The sequence below is a fragment of the Solanum pennellii genome, chromosome 8, assembly GCF_001406875.1.
Source record: "Solanum pennellii chromosome 8, SPENNV200".
In the NCBI taxonomy this organism is placed as follows: Eukaryota; Viridiplantae; Streptophyta; class Magnoliopsida; order Solanales; family Solanaceae; genus Solanum; species Solanum pennellii.
This window is the reverse complement of record NC_028644.1, coordinates 65,561,681-65,582,342: the sequence shown is the minus strand read 5'-3', so window position 1 is coordinate 65,582,342 and position 20,662 is coordinate 65,561,681. Positions and strand designations below refer to the sequence as shown.

At 32.1% G+C, this 20,662-nt stretch overlaps 2 protein-coding genes and 1 long non-coding RNA gene across 3 annotated transcripts; all 3 read left to right on the top strand.

Annotated features, from left to right (window-relative positions):
* The first annotated feature begins 1,434 nt into the window (after positions 1-1,434).
* On the top strand, positions 1,435-7,380 carry LOC107028891 (two-component response regulator-like APRR2). The gene is made up of 12 exons (XM_015230132.2): positions 1,435-1,653; positions 2,214-2,412; positions 3,182-3,261; positions 3,381-3,447; positions 3,737-3,783; positions 3,857-3,934; positions 4,032-4,583; positions 5,196-5,336; positions 5,511-5,786; positions 5,916-5,984; positions 6,110-6,184; positions 6,892-7,380. Exons 2-12 carry the CDS (start codon positions 2,283-2,285, stop codon positions 7,057-7,059), a joined length of 1,683 nt encoding a protein of 560 aa, XP_015085618.1. The 5' UTR covers positions 1,435-1,653; positions 2,214-2,282; the 3' UTR covers positions 7,060-7,380.
* A 3,967-nt stretch (positions 7,381-11,347) lies between these two features.
* Positions 11,348-17,416, top strand: LOC107028647 (tobamovirus multiplication protein 2A). The gene is made up of 7 exons (XM_015229798.2): positions 11,348-11,514; positions 11,864-12,189; positions 14,649-14,748; positions 15,437-15,517; positions 15,594-15,698; positions 16,295-16,513; positions 16,935-17,416. Exons 2-7 carry the CDS (start codon positions 11,948-11,950, stop codon positions 17,040-17,042), a joined length of 855 nt encoding a protein of 284 aa, XP_015085284.1. The 5' UTR covers positions 11,348-11,514; positions 11,864-11,947; the 3' UTR covers positions 17,043-17,416.
* A 587-nt stretch (positions 17,417-18,003) lies between these two features.
* Positions 18,004-18,383, top strand: LOC114078300. The gene is made up of 2 exons (XR_003579890.1): positions 18,004-18,095; positions 18,181-18,383. It is a non-coding gene; the product is annotated as an uncharacterized LOC114078300 (long non-coding RNA).
* The last annotated feature ends 2,279 nt before the right edge of the window (positions 18,384-20,662 follow it).

Genomic DNA, 20,662 nt, shown 5'->3' with positions numbered 1-20,662 from the left:
TTTTTCTAATTTTTAGAAATTGAGTGTCTAAATCATATTCAGGTAAAGTATATTCAAATTTTAAATATTCTTTGATGGTCAAATACAACTCCAACTTCAAAAGGTTCAAATAAAGTGATTAAATTTTTTTCATAACCAAATAGTTACGTAATTTCACTAAATTTCGAACATTTCTATACATTATAGAAAATGCGAATTACATTATAAAATAAATTTTTACATAATCTTTCTACCATCGGAATCTACTATATAAATATTTTAAAATTTGTGCATTGTTACAAGTCAATTTACTTGATAATGCAAAAAACATATAAACGAAGATACACAAATTTAAATTTTGAGTATGAAAGATTCATTTTCTATGCATATCCATATTCTTTTTAGGTAACTTTGATCCTGTTGTGATGGCTAAGACATGATGAACAAATTAATTTTTTTATTGGTTCAATTAGTTTCTTAACAGAAATAGTCTAGAGAATATTTTTTTTTAGATAGTATAAAGATGTACTTTAGATTTGGGTCACGAGGAATGATTTTAGCAAAAAACTCTTAACATGCTGTTAATTTAAAAATTGTGATGAACAATACGACACAATCTATAAAAAAAAGCTAAATATCTTTTTATAGAAATGCTGTCAATTTAAAAATTCTGATGGACAATACGACATAATCTATAAAAAAAAATTAAGTATTTTATTTTATAGTAATGCTGTCAATATAAAAATTCTTATGGACAATACAACACCATCTATAAAAAAAACTAAAGTATTTTTCTTTATTGATGAATTATAGTAATTTTTTCTATTAAAATTTAGATTAATCATCGATAAAAGTTATATTAGGTGAAAAAATAGAAGGAAAAGGGAACAAAAAAGGGTGAATCTTTTGTTTAGATTTTAAGATAGTTATTTTTGTGACATAATTTAAATAGTAAGGTACTATTATTATTCTTATACAAAGTGAATGATTAGAAAAGTAAGGCTGATTAGCAAATAATGATCTCACTTTCTATAAAAGTAAAAGAAAGTAACTAAAAGTAGGCATTTGAAGAAATTCTTTCCAACTATGTTGTATGTACGTGGTAGAGTAGTCAGTACCTTGGTCAGTCACAAACTCTCGTATTTAAAAATTAAAAATTACGAAAATAAAAATATTTTATTAGATATATGGTTATGTTAAGAGAAATATCATTAAAAATAAAAATATTTAAGAACATAATATGAAAAGTAATATCGAAAGTTGATGTATATTAGCATTATACATCAATGTATCTTGAGCAGATATCTACGCCCTGCAAGCTACAACTTACGTGATATAACACATAGGACATCAAATGGATAACGCAATGTCAGATAGGATACGTATATCTACTTTTGTATACTAAAATTAACGTACCTATACATCATATAAGACCAAATTAAAAAGCACGTTGAACTCCACGGCCCACTCTCTCTCTCTCTCTTCTTGAATTCTGTTTATCTCTGTTTTCAACAGTCTCACTGTCTCCCCTAAACCCCTTACCTGACCCCCACTCTTCCCTTTTATCTTGTTTCTTTCGACCCACCTAACTTAATCAACAAACGACCCTTAAAAGAAGAAAAAAAAAACAAGAACAAAGGAGCTAAGTCTTCTTCATTTCCCAAGAGATACAGGGTATACATATAAAATATATATACTAATTTATTATTGAATTTACATGCATTATATGTATCACTATGATTCTTCTTTACATGTTCATGCATCTAGAACAAGAACAAAGTTAACAACTTTCTTGCTTATGCTTTTTCTCCACCTGATTTTGGAAACTAAAGGTTTTCTTGAAATTGTGATGTTTGTGTTTTCACATTTGGTGTTAATATGTTGAAGATCTCTCACATGGGGTTTTCTGTTTTTCATTTTTTGTTGCTTTTATGATTTTTTCTTCTTCTTCTTATTTTAAGATAAAAATACAGTCTTTACCTCTTTCCTTTTTTGTTATGTGATGTTAAAGATTCAAGCTTTATAAGGTTTGTTGGAAAAAGAAGATGATTTTGTATTTTTTAGGTTTTCAGTTGATTATATGGCATTTTTTTTTCTAAAGATTGTTTTTTTAGTGTAAATTTAGTGTAAATCGGAAACAACCTCTTAGCGTATGTTCTATCCTCTCCAGACCACGGGATTATACTGAATATGTTGTTTTAATGTCCGAGGGGAATTCATTTTTGGGTGTGCAGATTGAATAGTTAATGACTGATTAAAAAAGTGACTGATTTGGAGGGACTAAAAAGGATGCCTTTTTAGAAATGATTTGCATTGAGAATGAATTATTGGCTTGGAAAGATTTCCCAAAGGGGCTTAAAGTCCTGCTTCTTGATGAAGATAGCAACTCTGCTGCTGAGATGAAATCAAGGCTTGAGAAAATGGACTACATAGGTAAAGTAGTTGTAAAATAGTCGAAAAAATACTTACTCGCACCTAGTGTTTAACCCTCTATGTTCCTTCTTTTGATTTTGCAAGTTAATTGTGCATTGCTTGGTCTGTTTCTTTGTTGATCTCTCCTTATATGTGGAAAGAACTTTACATTTACTACTAAGGGGAAATAGTTCTATTTTAAGATGAAAAGCATTTAAGTAATTCAAAATTCATACTTTTACTTTTTCATTGTGTGCTGCAGAGATACTCTTTTACAGTATAGAATTTTAACTTTCTTTTAATGGTTCTTGCAAGTTTATACTTCCTTCTTTCAATTTGTTTGGCTGGTATGACTTGATACAGAGTTTAAGACAATAAAGAACTCTTATGTGAAATGTATCAAAATGATCTTTTTATCTTGTAGTGTTAAACATACCAATTATCATGTGAAAAAGTTGAAAATTAAGATTTGTCATAAAAGAAAGAATCATTCTTTTTGAAACGGACGGAGTATCTATGTATGTTGTTTCAAAATTTGGGGTAATTACTAGTTGTTGAATGCTCTGAATCACTTTTGTAAGTAATGTGACTAGCAGAATATAAGTAGTTTTTTTGAAGCTTCAAACTTATTAATATATGGTTAGGGTGACATTTTGCTCAGTCCTTAGCTTGTTTTTTTGGTCACAAATTTGTTGTAACACTATAGAGGTCTTGAATTTGTTTACTTCCGTGAATCTTCACGAAAGGTCATTATTGTTTTCATGTGTTATAACACACCATGTAATTGCAGTCTACTCTTTCTGCAATGAGAGCGAAGCTTTGACTGCAATCTCAAGCAAATCTGAGGGCTTTCATGTTGCCATTGTGGAGGTACTAGTTTCATTTGTGAGGTTTTTTCTGCAGCTATAACACTAGTCGATCGACAAAATGTAAACACAGACCGGAATGTTATTCTAACTGTTGACGAACTTGTCTGTTAATTGACACAGGTAAGTGCAGGCAACAGTGATGGGGTTCTCCGATTTCTTGAAAGTGCCAAAGATCTACCAACTATAAGTGAGTGCTAAACGTACAAAAAATAAGTGATGTATTTGCAACAAAACTTGGTTTGAGCAGATATGATAACATTGGTGGAGTTAGAATTGCTAGAATATTTAAGTCTTTGAACTTGTAACATATTAAAGAACTTCTTCACGTGTACCAACTTTGTTAGGATGGGATGAATCCTTGCTTTATCTAGTTAGATCTTTGGTTTTCATTCATTCCCTTTTTTTGTGTTCAATTAGTGGTCTTCTATGTTTTAAATGCTAAACATGTCTAAGAGATCTTCGCTTACTTCGTGCAGTGACATCAAATATACATTCTCTTAGTACAATGATGAAATGTATTGCGGTGAGATCTTGGGGCTCATATTTTCATTTGATGCTAATTGTTTCTGGTAATAATGTGGTTCGATATTTTGCAGCTAGGTGCAGTTGAGTTCCTTCAGAAACCATTGTCAGATGATAAACTCAAAAATATATGGCAGCATGTAGTTCACAAGGTTTGTAACGGAGACTTCAGTCAATAAGCTTATGTTCTTTCAAATCAGTATTCCTATAATATGAAAAGGAAATCCTGATCTTATTTGGTTGCAACAGGCATTCAATACTAGAAAGGATGTGTCCAAATCACTTGAGCCGGTAAAAGAATCTCTCCTATCGATGCTGCAGTTACAACTAGAAATGGGTGAAACAGATGACAAAAGTTCAAATGGAACAGAACCTCTCACTGCAGTAGCGGAAAGCAATACTGAACATTCATCGGGCTGTGATAAATACCCTGCTCCCTCAACCCCACAATTGAAACAAGGAGTGCGGTCAGTCGATGATGGTGACTGCCATGATCATACTATCTTCTCAACTGACCAAGACAGTGGGGAACATGATGCTGACACTAAATCCGTCGAAACTACTTATAACAATTCACTTGCTGAGAATAATGTCCAAACAAGTCCTACTGTACAACAAGGAGAGATTATTTTGAAAGAGGATAATGTTTCATCTCCTGATCTAAAGAGGGAGACTGATATTGCTACCTCTTCACGAAGTAACGACTGCCCTGACAATAGCATTACACATTCTGCTGAACCTAGTAAAGCATCTGGTCCTCATAGTTCAAATGGGACTAAATCCAATAGGAAGAAGATAAAGGTAAGATGGAAGAAATGATGCCTGGTTTTTGTAGAAAAATAATGACAGTAATTATGTGTTCAAATTTCCATAATGTTTAAGTCCAAGTATATCATTATGTTTGTTTACTGGTTGCATAAGTTCCGCATGCATTCTTAAAACAAGCTTCTTGATTGCTTCTCTAGCTCATCAGTCATGTATCTTTCGTTATTTATCTCTTCTTTTTAGAAAAAAGGGATGAGATGCAGATATTAGATGTGGCGTTGCATGTATCTTTTTCATCTTGCATTAATCAATTTAACCTTATGAACTGTTAAGTTCTTCGAGAAGTTCATGGATATCACTGAACATCCTCTTCAAGTTTCATTTTGTCTATGATTTATCAATTGTAGTGGAGCTTTCAAGATTTTGCTATAAGATGAATACGGAGCTCATTTTGTTATCTGGAAGTTTGAACTTCTCAAATAGTGTATGAATCTGACATATGGTAATCAGTATAGTACGTAAGCTATACTTGTCGGTCATTTCAGCCTTGAATATAGTTGACTGGCCGGAGGTTAAATAATTCTGCATTCTCGGAAGTTTGAATCACAGTTTCAGGGGAATAAGTTTGATATTTTCCTTTGGATTCAGGTAGATTGGACACCTGAACTACACAAGAAGTTTGTTCAAGCAGTAGAGCAACTCGGTATAGATCAAGCCATTCCTTCTCGAATACTGGACCTGATGAAAGTAGAGGGCTTAACGAGACATAACGTAGCTAGCCATCTCCAGGTTTGTGAGTTCTGCTCTTTCATATCCTTTCTAACATTTCGGAAAACAAGATAGTACTAAATCTTGATCACATTTCCTGCGAGGAGATGTAGTATAACAGTTGTGCTACAATAAAGTTGAATGTTGACATATCTTTCCACTTAACCATAGTATTGCCTTTCGATTTCCAAGCAGAAATACAGAATGCATCGAAAGCAAATTTTGCCAAAGGAAGTAGAAAGAAGATGGCCTAATCCGCAACCAATAGATTCAGTACAAAGAAGTTACTATCCTCATAAACCTATCATGACATTCCCACAATATCATTCTAATCATGTTGCCCCAGGTGGTCAGTTTTATCCTGCTTGGGTAACACCAGCAAGTTATCCGAACGGTTTACAAGTGTGGGGTTCACCATACTATCCGGCATGGAAACCTGCAGAGACTTGGCACTGGACGCCTCGTCCAGAGGTAAACACTGTTCGTCCTTCGCAGAACTATTAATTACCTTCTGAGCTTGACCACCTGACATGCCTATGTTAAATACTATAGGTCTAAGAAATACCATGCCTAAAAAACTTATGTTTTCTAATAATGCAGCTGCATGCTGATACATGGGGCTCCCCTATCATGTCACCGTCGTTTGGATCATATCCACCATATCCTCAGGTGAATACATTAGCATTATCGCACCCATTAGATACTTCTGTTCAGTTTAGCAATGTTCTTGAGCTAATTCATGAGTTTGCACTCTTGTATTGAGTTCTTAATGGCACGTCGATTGGATTCTGCAGAATGCTGGAGTGTACCGGCCACATGGAACACATAACAGATATAGCATGCTAGAGAAGTCGTTTGATCTTCACCCGGTAAGATTGTCTCTACAAGGATTGTATTCCACATTGATCGTGTCCTAACTCCTCTCCTCTCTCCAACACAATTCATCTTCACCCCATCCTCATAGCCTCCATCCCCTTCCATAATATTTTTCTAAATTATGTACAAATTCTCTTGGGATGATATTTTTTTGTTTACGTACCGAACATAAGAAAATAAACAAGAAACCACTTATCCTCCTCGAAAACATTTTCGTGGAGAACATTTTCCTTCATATCGAACACACCCTTTGGCCTAGAACTCTTTTGATAATAGTGTAATGAAGGAAGTATCAAGTTAAACTTTATCAATCATCTCCAAAATGGATCTAAATTACATATGATACAACAATATACTCAGTGTAATCTCATAAATACCTACGATGTGAGGGAAAAAAAGAATATATTGTTTAACCATTATGTATAATTAGTTGTCACTATTAGATTGTCTCACATTGGTTCAAAGAGTGGTTGTAGTCATGTCTTGGACAATCCTTACCATGTTAGCTTTCGAGGCTCGATTAGGTCTAAGGTCCATTTTATCACAAGTACATTCTTTTCTAAAGCTATTGTTGGTTTCCTAGTAACTTGATAGAGTAAAAAAAGTTTACGTTTCGGATAAAAAAAATTAGAACATTTTTAAGATAGTGAAAAAAAAAATTATTGTCTTAATTTTTCTTTTGTTGTTGGTTGTGGTGTAGGCGGATGAGGTGATTGATAAAGTAGTAAAAGAGGCAATAACCAAACCATGGTTACCACTTCCCTTGGGCCTAAAAGCTCCTTCCACGGAGAGCGTTCTTGACGAACTTTCTAGACAAGGGATCTCAACCATCCCTTCACAAATCAACGGCTCCCGTTGTCGGAGATGAGATGACATGTCATTCTAATTTTTTCTAGGTCCCATAGTTGGTGTATGTCAAAAAATAATAATCTCTAATTACTTGATGGACCCGTGCACCATGACATTACCCAGTGACCCGACCCGAGTGAGCCACGTGTATGGCATTGACTCGACGGTCAAAATCGGGTTGTTGTAAATAATGGACCCAAATATGGGTTTTCCCCTTTTCTGTTGGCCCGATTTTAGATGTTTGGGCCGATGAGTGTGCTCCATTAATTTGTTTGGAAAATAATGAATAAACCATTCTTAGTTTATGGGTTAGAAATCCAAATTCTTTTTGTTTATCGAATTTTAAATAGATTATTTTTACATATATAAAATGAAAATTTCAATGCAAATAAAAGGTTTAACTCGAAGTAATTGAATTTTGCCGAACTAATAACCGCAAGTTAAAACGTGATATTTGAAAGTTGAGGTGAATTTGAATTTCAAAAAGATATTTGAAAAAGAAACTAGACATTATTTATGAGTACTTGATGAATGTTTGAATTTGAATAATTTATACATAAGTACATTTGTTTTTCCATTAATATTTAAGCACTTGATTGGTTCGAATATATCTTAATCATTAAGATCTATTGATCTAGAACAGAGTCCTAGTAACATTAAGTGGTATTCTTACGGGATAGCATTCATCATAACTCTATCCATGATCATCCGTCACCATCACTAATCATCTTTATCGTCACAATCACCACAACCGTTACCACTATTATCAACTATCATTAATGTCTTCTACCATCAGCCACATTTGTCATCACAACTACCAGAGTTATTAACTACTAATGCCAGTTGTTCCTATACTTATCTTCCTCGTTATTATAATTAAATCTACTGGCACCACCACCCAGTCTCTATAGTTGTCGCACCTCCATCACCACTATTGTCAAAATTCCTATTACAAACAAACTCCGTCATCACAACTAGCATCGCCATCAACTATTATCATACATTCTTCGATCATCACCTCTACCTCTATCCTCACTTTCATCCATTACCTCCATTGTGGTCAATCTCTGCTACCAACCACATCCATTATACCTTTAATTTGATAAGCAGACGAAATTAGTTTGTTCAATTTTTAATTTTATTTCGAATCAAAATGAGACAAACAAATTTAAACAGAGTAATAACACACTTAATGAAATGTTTAAATATTTTTTTTAGGTGGATATGGTTTCTTGAAATTGGTGGAATATGCCAAGTGATGAGAGCCAAACACTAGTGAAGAAAAAAGGGAATTGTTTGGTCCACTATGAAGTAGATATATTAATTGATTATATATTTTGTAAGAAACATATATTATTGGCTTAGATTGATAATATTGTCATAACATGGTCGGAATTATTCAATGATTGAGAATGTTTTTTTTAAAAAAAAAAAAGTAAAAAAAAAATCCAATCTTTTAATTGACTTTAATTTCAAATTCTCACCCCGCCAATAAAATTTTATAATCTTGACCCACCAACGGGGTCCTTTAACATGATCTTAATAGTAATTAATTTCTCTCTACTACTCATATTATATGATGTTTTTACTTTACGCACATTCGATGCTTAAAAAGTTATTCATTCTTCAAAAGATAAGAAGTAATTTTTATTAAATAATTCTTAACTAAATAATAATTATTTCATATAATTGATCGAAGGTTTTTTGAAAATAACTTTTCTATCTCCATGAGATAGAGGTCTGCATACATTCTATCCTTCCTAAATCTTATACACGATTATCTCATATGATTCCTTTTTGACATTGCTTTGAATTATTTTATTTGAATCGAAACTCTTTCGAAAACAATCGCGTTCACGATATTATGATAAAATTTAAGTACACAACCATTTATATTCAATATTCAATGTTGTTTGTTGCCCATTAAATTAGGGTCATAAATCAAGGACGGTGGGTGTTGTACCCCACTTCTTTTGTAGTATATAGCTTGTCACTCTTTGCTTTACAAATGGTTGATAATTATTTTTCGAGTCCAATTAAATTTGAATTTACATCAAAAAAATTTATATTTAAGGGGTAAATATATTTTTTTTAATATGAGAGACTTCGCACCTAAGAAAACTCAAATTCGAAATCTTTAATTGAGGATGACAAAATATTTATCCCTCCACACAACGCTAATTGGTGATAGACGAATAGCTTATCAGTTTTTTTAACTTATCACTTTTCACATTATATTACTATTATTATTACTCTCAAAATTACGAATCGGTTTGATAGGATTTATAAAAATATTATTACTAAAAAGTAAGATATATTAATAACGTAGAAATTAATTATTTAAATTATTATATTAAATGAATATAATATATTAAAATATTAGTAATACTGAATAAGATATGTAAACTAAAAGAGTCATTCGATGCAAGATATCAAATAATATAATAATACATGTATTAGCTGATAATATTTTCTCTTTAATTTGATAGTATTTTCAACTATATATCATAGTAAACTATGACATTTATAATACATGATACAATTTATTATATTCTAAGATACATATATCATTTTCATTATTTTATTTATTAGTTTACTAAAATTAGGTATAAGTCGGCAGTGTTTATTTTATAAAAGGTTTTAGTGAATGCTTAAAGTCAATGCACTTTTATTTGCTATGTCTAGGTACTATTAATAATAGAGTCATGTTCAGTGGTGTTTAAAGTTTTTATTGGGGCATTTCAAATAATAATGCCAACTCAAAAAGACCTAATAATTAAAATAAATAAATAAAACTTTTGAATTTAAGAAATTTTAAAAAAATAAATAAAATATTTAAATTTGTGATCTTAAATTAAATTAAAAGTAGGTAAAATATTGCAAAATTCACTTTCTTGTCATTTTATTTACATAACAAAATTCATAATTTAAAAGATTTTTTTAAAAAAAAAAATATTACACTTTGTTAGGATGGTTGTAGCCCATTGTGTATTGGGTTATATCGGCAGTTTAAATATCATGTTTGTTTTTATTGTTATTTAAATTTAATTGTATCATATTGTATAAATTCATTCCTAGATAATTTAAAAACGTTTCATTTTATGTAACAATCAATTTGGTGTTGTAAGTTATTTTACTATTTCAAATTGTTGATGTGAAATTATGTACCAATAGAAAATGATACAATTTCTCCAAATATTGTATTTATTAAAATAAAAATAAGAGAAAATTACATGGATAAACAAACATATACTGGTTAATTAGCTAACGTAGCTATAGTTTGAATTAATTACGACTCACAACTTAAGTTGTAATTAGGTTGCTTATCCATATACAAATACAAATTATACACTTATACATATAACTATATGAAAGATATACAAATACAATTAGCCTCTCTCCCAATCACACTTGCCTCTTTCATCCCTCTCTCAATCTCGCTTGCCAGATATACAAAAACATATACATACCAGTTTCATACATACAATTATTTTGTTAAGATCGGAAATAAGCAGGTGTAAACGTAAAAGCTAGCAAAGTAAACCTCAAAAGACCACGAGTAAGAAGAAAACGAGAAATATACCAAAAGACACAAAGATTTAACGTAGTTCGGTCAATCGACCTACGTCTACAAAGGAGATGAGCAATCCACTATAAATATGAGAGTACAAAATACAAAGAGAAACAACCTCAAACAATTCACTCGGAATACATGGGAGGTTCACACAAGTGATAACGTATCAAGCTTGCGACCCATAAAATTCTTCCCCTAACCAAAACTCTCAAAGCCTTTAAGACTATATTGTGAATGCTGATTAAGTTAGAAGGAACATACCTTTATTTATAGAATCCTAAACATTTTACTATCAGAAAAAGATTAGTCAATCAAAAACCTTTCCTAAAAGGAAAACCTATTTATGGTAAGAAATTTAGGGCAAATAAAACCAACATATTTGACATATAATTGGACAAATACATATATATAATTCGCTTCTCTCTACTCTCTCACTCGTCTCTCTCCTCTCTCTCCCAATCTCACTCGCATCTCTCCCTTTAACATGTAACTATAAATCATACTTAGCGAACAAAAATATAAATAAATTATTTTGAGTGACTATATACAAAAATTCCCTTTAAAATAATGCAATACAATACAAAATAAATTATAAGACTATCTAACAATCATCCAAATAAGGTGAGATTTAAGACCTCAACTTAATTAATAAATAAAAATAAAAAATATTTATCATTCCATCACGACTCCTGAGTAAATAAAAAAGAAGAGGTTGATATAGCAAAAATATGAGTGCCCTAGCATAATCCATTTTAGCGAAAACACAGGTACCAGACAAGCCAGCTAACCCTCTCCACCTTTTTTCCTTTTTCTCTTAAACCAAATATACCTCTCTTCTAATCTTCTTCGAACCTTCCACCATTTCCGATCTCAAATCTCCTGCTAATTCTGCCCTTTCTTGTAAGTAATTTTTTGACCCATTATTCAATTTTTAAATCATTTTTTTTGGATAAGCTCTATTGATAGTTCCAATTCTATCTTATATGTTGATTATATTTCAAGATTCTGGCTTCAATAGTTTCAGTTTCATGTTAATTATAACCCCTTTTAATTGTTTTCCGAGATCCATCCATAATCAGAATTTTCATATTTTCATGTTATGGATGGAGTATTTTTTTTTTCTCAAATGGATTATGCACATATTGGATTGTGTTTGTTTGTGTATGTTTTGTGGTAAAGTTTGAGTCTTTTATGTGTTTCGGATAAACTGAAGTATTGATGAGTTGTTTTGTGTATGTTGGTATTTTAGGGAATTGGGAAATTTGATGATTTAGCTGAAATTTTTTGGAAGGAGCTGTTGTTGTTGAGGGTTTGCTGACGGAACTGTAGAGAGATGGCGTGCAAAGGGTTTTGGGAGTGCTTGTTGAAGCTCTTGAACTTTTTGTTGACCCTTGTTGGTTTGACAATGGTGGGGTATGGTATTTATCTATTTGTTGAGTACAAAAATCATTCACACTCCGGAGATGATTACCCAGTTGCACCACCTATGAGTGGTGACATGATAGAGTTTGGTCGTCCAATGCTGATGGCTGTATCGTTGGCTGAAAACATATTTGATAAACTTCCAAAACCTTGGTATGGATACCCTTTTCACTTTTAATAGTTATCTTATTTGATTGTTCATGCGCTTCTGTTGAAGTTGTCTTTGAGATGATTGTGAAGTTGTATTGCTGACTGTATTTGCTCTTGTTTTTTTGGAGGAATGTCACAGTTAAAAAGGATAAAGGCAAAAAATTTAGTGTCTTTAGAGGTTATTTGCTAATAGGTATCTATTGTACTTCAACTTACAATAGATACTCGTGTTACTAATTTATTTTCCCTGTGGCGATGCCTGCTCCATCCATCCATTTAGCTTGCTTAGTGCGTCCCTGGCCGAATTGAATAGTATGAGAGATAGTGGATCCCTTCCTTCAACTCTTTAGAGCCAGCAAAGAAATCAGTTGGAAACCTGTTTACCAATACTTAAGTATTTCACCATTGATACACGAAACCCTTTCATTTCCTCTTCCTTTTTTCCAAACACATCTTGCATCATTATAGTCCAAAAGTTTCAATTAATATGATTGTAAGCATTTCTAATCGTAACTTGTACAAAATTCCTGCAGCTCCTTCCTTTCTTCTAGAGTCAAACACCTAATATGAAATAAGTGTGGTGTCCATAATTAACTTGCTTTCCATTAATATGTTCTTGGAGGTCACTATGTCATCCACTAAATTAAGAAGTATCTTCACATTAATCTAGTCTATGCTTCTCACTGGACTAATATGTTTGTAGTCCTTAGTACTTGCTGGACCATCCTTCTTGGTATGATTGCTATATGAAAGGAGGTGGTGGTCTCAAATATTTCAGTCTCATGAAAAGCCTGAATTGTCTCTACAAGTTTGTCCAAACACTGTTGAAATAAGGTAAAGTTAAGTTGTTAGGTCCTAGTGCTTTATCTCAGGTATAATTCTCAACTGCTTACTGCACTTCCCTTTTCGAGTTTTTTCTTTTCAACCATTCCTTCATCTTCTCTGCTGTTTGGCTAATTCTACCCTGCCAAGCCGAGGCCTCTGCAACAGATAATTGCATAAAGAACTTGATATTTGCATCTTTCACTCCCTTCCTTTCAATTGTAACTGGTCTCCCACTTTGTGTTTTTCCTACGAAGTTTCCCCCCTTTTTCACTATAACCTGCAGTGGTCGAACTTGTATCACAATCCCCTTCCTTCAACTACGTATACCCTAGATTTTTGTCTCTATCTAATTGCTTGCACTATATCCATTAAAACTAACTCTCTTGATTTCCTGTTTCCTCTTTTTTGGCGATCATCTACTTCCAACCCCCTTCCCTTCTTTCTATCCCCCAACTTGTTCATCAACTCTGACATCTCGATACTTTAACAAAAAAAACTGACATCTCGACTTTTCTATTCTTCCAAATACTTCCTGATTCCATTGACTAAGATCCCCCTTTCAGATTTCTTATTTGTTTCTTCATATGGTTGAACTACGGATTCCTGTGAATCTGGTAACTGCATCACCGTCTCACCCATTTGCCAAAATCTGTCTTTACATGCATTTCTAAACATTTTAGTCATGGTCCCAATCTAACTAAACCTTTCACAATCTCTGAACGCCACTTTGATGATAGCCCTTTTTTACTTTATACAAAGTGGAAATAGAGTCCTCTGCTTCAGTGCTTCTCGTGTTCAAGTATTCAACATCTCTAACATATGAAGTGGCAGTTTTGGTGTAGGGAATTTTTGGCTTTTATCTGCTGGAGAATTTAAAGTTCATTATGTGGAAATGATTGAGACTTTTCCCCCCAATGAAGTAGCATGGCCCTCTATATTTATGGAGCAACTATAAAACTGAACTATGTTGAAGAAGTCGTATAATGAATTGTCAAAATTTAATTCTGAAAACGGATGTGAAACAATGTTTAGTTATAATTTATTAGTACTTCTATATTTTCTGGTTATGAGTTTATTTTAAACAAATCGTGACACTTTTGGGATTATTGATGGCCTAAATGTTTACTCATTTTGGAGGAGGATTGATCAGTTGTGCTGCAATCCTTCTAAAATGATAGCCAATTCTTTCTGTTTTACTTTTCTCGCTGATAAGTTTGAGAAAACTTGCATTGGTTATTTTTTTATGAAGAAAGTATATGCGAAGGTTGAATCATATGTTTCCTAGGTGTAGAGCTAAAGAAACATGGAAGTATAAATAAGGAAAATGAACTATATATGGTCTTCACTTGTTTGAGCTTGTCCATTATTGAATTATTAACAGAGACAACAACTTTTTTGTCATAATATGTTCTAAGTTTTGAGTGGTCAGTGGGTGTGAATTCTCAGAACTTGACTACATGATTTGTAAAGATTATAGGATGACAAGACTATTCTTCTTTTTATTGCTTGGATAAAGTTTTTTCTGGAAAGGATGGCTCATATTTGGTGTTCTGCTGTCTTCCCATGTTTGAATTTCATGCTCCAATGGTCAGTTGGTCGGATTGAAATGAAGCATTGACCCATTTGTTATGTCGCAGGTTCATATATTTGTTTATTGGTATTGGAGCAGTTCTTGTAGTTGTATCTTGCTGTGGTTGTATTGGAGCGGCAACAAGGAATGGTTGCTGCCTGAGTTGTGTATCCTTATCATTTGTTCACTCTTCTTGATTTATTATATATGGGAAAATTTAAAAAATATACAGCCCACATAAAATATTACGTCATGTAGTCCAACATACAATACTAAACAACACTATACGTGAGGGAGACCGGGAGGGAATTAAACCTAATATATCAACCTTGTATAGAAGTGTACAATAGTGTATGGGAGGTGTTTATACACAAATGTGGGTTAAACCAGGTAACAAGCTCAAAATATGGGCTATGTGGCGTAATTATTTTCTCCTAGTATATATAGAACGTAATTTTCCCATTATATATTTGTGGAAAACTTAATATATTTTTGAAGAGATACTTCTTTTGTCAATATGTATAAATGATAGGTGTCATGATGTTGGGTAACATATGATGTGGATCAATAGGAACATTTTCAGTCAGATTTGTGAAATCTTACCTGGATGAGTCTTGGATCATATTGGGATTAATCCAGACTGGGTCTTATCAGGGGGAGAATATATGGATTGGATTACATTTCCTAATAATTGATTCTTCAGTTTCTCCTCCTGCCTTGTTGCACTATACTCTCCTGAACCCCTATTTCCAATATGCATTGTGGAATTCTAGAAGATCCAATTTACTAGAGTTTTCATCTGATTTCTCTTCTCAGTCTTCTATGAAGCATGTTTGGCACCTTAACTTGGAACAGTACTCCATGTTGATTTTCTTGTTGATCTTGGTAGAGCTAGGTGCTGCTGGTTTTATATTCTTTGATAAAAGCTGGAAAGATGTAAGTGTTTTCGCACTCACGACTTCACTTTCAAACTATACTTTGTTGTCAGAAAAGTGATGAAAGTCTTTGTCAGGAAATTCCAAGGGATAAAACGGGCAACTTTGAAACGATCTATGACTTTCTGGATGACCACTGGAAGATTATTAAGTGGGTTGCCCTTGGTGCTGTTATATTCGAGGTGAGCTTAAGAATGATATATATGGTTTTTTTGGGTTATGGGTGAAAAACCGAAGTTATGCAACAGGCCTTCGGGTGTTGTTTGCCCTCCTCACCATGTTCTTTCACCTTCAATTCTATTATGCTATATGACTTCTGATTTTTTGCAAGCCATTGATCCTATTTAGAGGTGTATCTCCACAGTTCCAAGTGGTTGTGAATATACTCTTGCATTATGATATCGCTGTTTTTTCTTGCAAAATGTAGTAAATATAATCTATTCATCCCTGTTGGTTCAATATATGTCTCTGACCAGTTATATATGCCGTGGCCTTTTACTGTGCCTTAGAGATGTTGGCATGGTCCTAGTGGAAGTCAGGGCTGACTGCTGGCTTGACCATATTCAGTAAAATATTTGTGGATACAGCAGAGAACATGTGACCTGAATATTTGTTCTGTCGTTCCATTCCAGTATAACACCAAGTGTCAATTCCAAACTAGTAGGGGTTCGCTGTATGAGTCTCAATGATCTGTCTTAATTTTTTATTTTTTTTGACCTGAAAATTGTTTGTCTTAATTTTCTCCGAGTCTCTCAGTTTCGTCCGTTTACAATTGCAGGCTCTTATATTCTTATTGGCCCTCGTAGTAAGGGCAGCAAACAGACCAGCAGACTATGATAGTGATGATGAGTACATAGGTGGTCCCAGACAACAAATCCGACAGCCACTGATCAACAATAGGCCACCAGCAAATCCTGCAACTGGTGTCCCTGTTACTGCGACTCTTGATAATCGTCCAAGTAGAAATGATGCATGGAGTACACGTATGAGGGAAAAGGTTAGCTTTCTGTTGATTGCTTTATTTGCATGTCGATATGGATCATGATGTTTAACCTTCTCGGTTGACTGCTCGTTACCAACTGCACTGTCTTTTTCAGTTACTATGAACTCATCATGATGGTTTTTATAATCTGTGCCTATTTGCAGTTCTATTTGTTTCGACCTTTTTACGGATTTCTCAGAGATGCTTTTTCTTTTTATTATCTCAAGTTTTAATAAATATATCCAACCACAGCGAGACCTTTTCTTTGCATCAGCCAGAACTTCTTTTGACCATCTTTCCGTGTGACAGCATACAGATTATTGTTTCGGTGGTTTGTTCGAGTACATTGTTTTGGTTTTTATCTCGTGTATGTACTTGTAACTCTTAAGTGCACTTAATATTTTCTGACTTGAATTCTTGAATGGCTGTAATCCAGTATGGACTTGACACATCAGAGTTTACTTACAACCCATCGGAGTCTAACAGATATCCGCCAACTGCCGCACAGCCGCAAGAGGAAAGGAAGGGTTGTGCCATAATGTGATGATATGGTTCTTCTGTAAATTTGGGAGGACTGATGATTGTGCTCGTCTGTGTAATTTAGTCTGGTGTGAAGTATTTGTGTCTTCTGTAAGCCTTTTTCTCTGTGGAGTCTTATGTACAAAACACAGTTTTCGGGGTCTTCACTTGTTAATTGTAGTACATTTTGAAGGATGATTTCTCTTCATGTCCATGCTTTGAAGACTTGAACCATGATTACTGACAAGTGTGTTGAACCCTTGATAGAATCATGTAAAAGAAGATGAAAATGAACTTTTGAGGGAAGTAGTTGTGTCCTACATCTTGGATATTTTCATGTCCTAAAATATCGTCGATATGACGAAGATGTGTTTTACTTTACATTTGAATTTTAGCCAAGATTCTTCTACTTGAGCCGAGGGTCTTATTAGAAATAGACTCTCTACCGTGTAGGATGAAAGTCTTCGTACACACAATCCTCTCCATATCTTTGGGATTAGATTGTTCATGTTTACAATGTCTAAATTTGCTCCTTACTCTTTTAAATAACTCAATTTTAGTCTTTGCTTAATTTTTGGTCCATACATATTCTTATTTTTAGCTTATTGTCTCATATTTCTCACTTTGTTTTGTATAAGACTAAGTTAATTTCATTTCAAAACCATTTAATATAATGGGATGAAAATAATCAATTTTATCTTGCTTTTGTAAAAGTGACAATTATATTTAGTAACCTTAACGATTAATATCAAATAAGTTTTATGACATGAATTCAATTTTAGGAGTGTTACTATTAAAATGTTAAATAATAATTTAGAACTATCAACTCTTTAGTTTGACTTAGTAATTATAAAAATCAACTACTTTTATAATTTGTCAAATTTTTAATCATTAGTTTAACTTAGTTAGAAAAATCAACAACTTTTTTTAAAGCTACATATTTGAGAGAAATTCTTCAGTATTTTTTCACTACCTTTAAACTTCAAAGCATTAAATCATATGGCTTCAACTAAATTCTCCCTTCAGTCAATTTTGCTACTTTGCTTGATTATGTTCTCCCTTCTGGCTCTTCATCAATGTATGTTCATATTAAATTATTTTTATATTATTTCCATGTATAAAAATAAAAATTTTATGTATTTTTATATCTTTACGAGATGCAGGTGAAGAAGATACGAACGTTAAATCAAAACGAAAGTTAGTACTTGCATCAAAGTTCAAGGGAAATATTGTTGTTTAATAGTTCAACCTCGACAATGCTATCCTTTACTTTTTGAATGTGAGGAAAATTGTCCTCATCTATGGAGATTTTTGAAGAACAATAATGTTAATTAATTCCAAAAATATATATTATGATTTATTTCAATTTGTACTCATGAGTTTGAGTTTCATTTTGTTAAGTTGATGTATGAGTACAATTTATGAAATTTAATTACAGTTGTTACTATTTCAAATCTTGTTTATCTAGACCATGTTAATTTATTATATCTCACTTCTCAATTTTAGATTTGAATGTAACAATGACATACAACAAATGTTGTTTCCTCAATTCATTGCACTTGTCTTTTTAGAAGAAATTCGAACAATTAGATCTGACGTATTGACCAAACTAAGCCATTATATAAAGTAATTCACCAAAATAATATGTTTTTTAAAAATTTTACAAAACTAGTATAAACGTATTTCACAGTAACGTTTTAGGGTATATTTTATTTTTTAAAAGCTGGCGGCGTCAGATTGATATACGTTACTGTGAGTAACGTTTTACTCCTAAAACGTTACTGTGAGTAACGTCTTACTCTTAAAACGTTACTAACAGTAAGGTTTTAGGAGTAAAACGTTACTCAAAAAAACGTTTTAGGAGTAAAATGTTACTCACAGTAACGTATATCAACCTAACACCGTTAGTTTTTAAAATTTGAAATATACCCTAAAACGTTACTGTGAAATACGTTTATACTAGTTTTGTAAAATTTTTAAAAAATATATTATTTTGATAAATTATTTTATATAATGACTTAGTTTGGTAAATAATTCATTAGATCTTGAGTAAATTGATTGATGTAGAAATTTATGTTGGACTTTTATTCTTGTCACTATATCTATTTTTATGAACATCTTGCATATATGATCGTATAAGCATTTTTTTTATCGGTTAAATTGAAAATCAAATCGTTAAGACCAAAAATCGATAAAAATATTTTATTGGTTTCATAATTGATTTAGCATGTTCACAAAACAACGATTTATATTTACCCACAAAACAAACGTTTAAACAAAACTTCTGACTTATAAACAACAGTTGAAACTCCAATATGTTCTTTTATCATCCTTCATCATATCTTCACCAATTTATTAATGAATACAGACGGATGTATCCAATACAAATGTATACATGTGTAAGATTTGAAAGATATTAATATAAATAAATGTATACCTAATACCAATTTATTATGAATACGAATGAATTAATGCAATATAAAGCTATATCAATCTATTTAGATGAATGCATATAAATGGATACTTATGCAAATAAATGTCTACAAATTTGTTAAGTAAATATGAATTGAGTTTAGAATACTCTATGAAAGAAGCAAAAAAATAATCAAATATTTTTGTTAACTTTAAAGAGAGATAATTCTAAAGTAACAAATTGCTAGTTTCAAAAAGAAATAGTTGAAAGTTACAAGAGTGATGATATTAAATGTTTATTATTATAATTAGTAGTCGGAAGTTAGAGTAGAGATGATATTAAATATCTTTTATTAATTACAAAAAAATAAAATATTGTACATACGCTAATATATGCTACTTTTTTATTTATTTATTAATTACTATTCTATTCGTCTCATTTTATGTAAGGCAGTTTGATTCGATACGAAATTTAAGAAAAAAATGAATACTTTTAAAACTTGTGGTCCAAAATAAATGATAGAATTTGTGTGACTGTAAATAATTTTACTAAGAGTAAAATAGATTTTTTATAGTTAAATTATTACTCAATATAGAAATGTATCACTTTTTTAGACTGACTGAAAAGGAAAGTAAGTCACATAAATTGAGACAAATAAATAATTGTTATTGAGCTACATATCAGTGTGGAACTATTATTGTCTCCAAGACTTCAACTCTTCTATTGGTGTCCAAATAACCCATAATGTTAGGTGTAAAGTTGGAATTAGGACAAATTGAAATGGGAATAATATTTAAGTTCGTTTTATTTAATTTGGGACAAAATAACTAATTTTATCTGATTTTTGAAAGTGACAATTATATTAGTAACCTTAACAATTAATATGAAACGACTGAAATATTTAATCATTCTTTGGAGCTCCAAGCTTTCTTTCAAATAAGTTTTAGGACATGAATTCAATTTTAGGAGTGTTACTATTAAAGGGTTAAATAATAATTAGAATAATTACTATAATGTTATTTCATATTTATTTTTTTTACAATTGCATGCCATTTTTTTCATTTGCTTTCTTCAACCAGCTTTTTTATCAGTGTAACGATTCAAACCGTCGTTATTTAGAAAACAAAAGTTTAAGAAAAAACTGGGCCCTCAACCCGCTAGAGCAGGCTAGATGCCGCTAGGGCAGCACCGCTCTAGCGGGAAATATGGAACAAAATTAAATAACGCAAAGT

Bases quoted from the DNA above. Each gene is read 5' to 3' on its own strand.
- LOC107028891 (XM_015230132.2), top strand. From the start codon at position 2,283: ATGATTTGCATTGAGAATGAATTATTGGCTTGGAAAGATTTCCCAAAG. The intron at 2,413-3,181 runs GTAAAGTAGTTG...ATGTAATTGCAG, and splicing joins TGAGAAAATGGACTACATAG to TCTACTCTTTCTGCAATGAG. The intron at 5,985-6,109 runs GTGAATACATTA...TGGATTCTGCAG, and splicing joins CATATCCACCATATCCTCAG to AATGCTGGAGTGTACCGGCC.
- LOC107028647 (XM_015229798.2), top strand. From the start codon at position 11,948: ATGGCGTGCAAAGGGTTTTGGGAGTGCTTGTTGAAGCTCTTGAACTTT. The intron at 12,190-14,648 runs GTATGGATACCC...GTTATGTCGCAG, and splicing joins GATAAACTTCCAAAACCTTG to GTTCATATATTTGTTTATTG. The intron at 16,514-16,934 runs GTTAGCTTTCTG...GCTGTAATCCAG, and splicing joins GTACACGTATGAGGGAAAAG to TATGGACTTGACACATCAGA.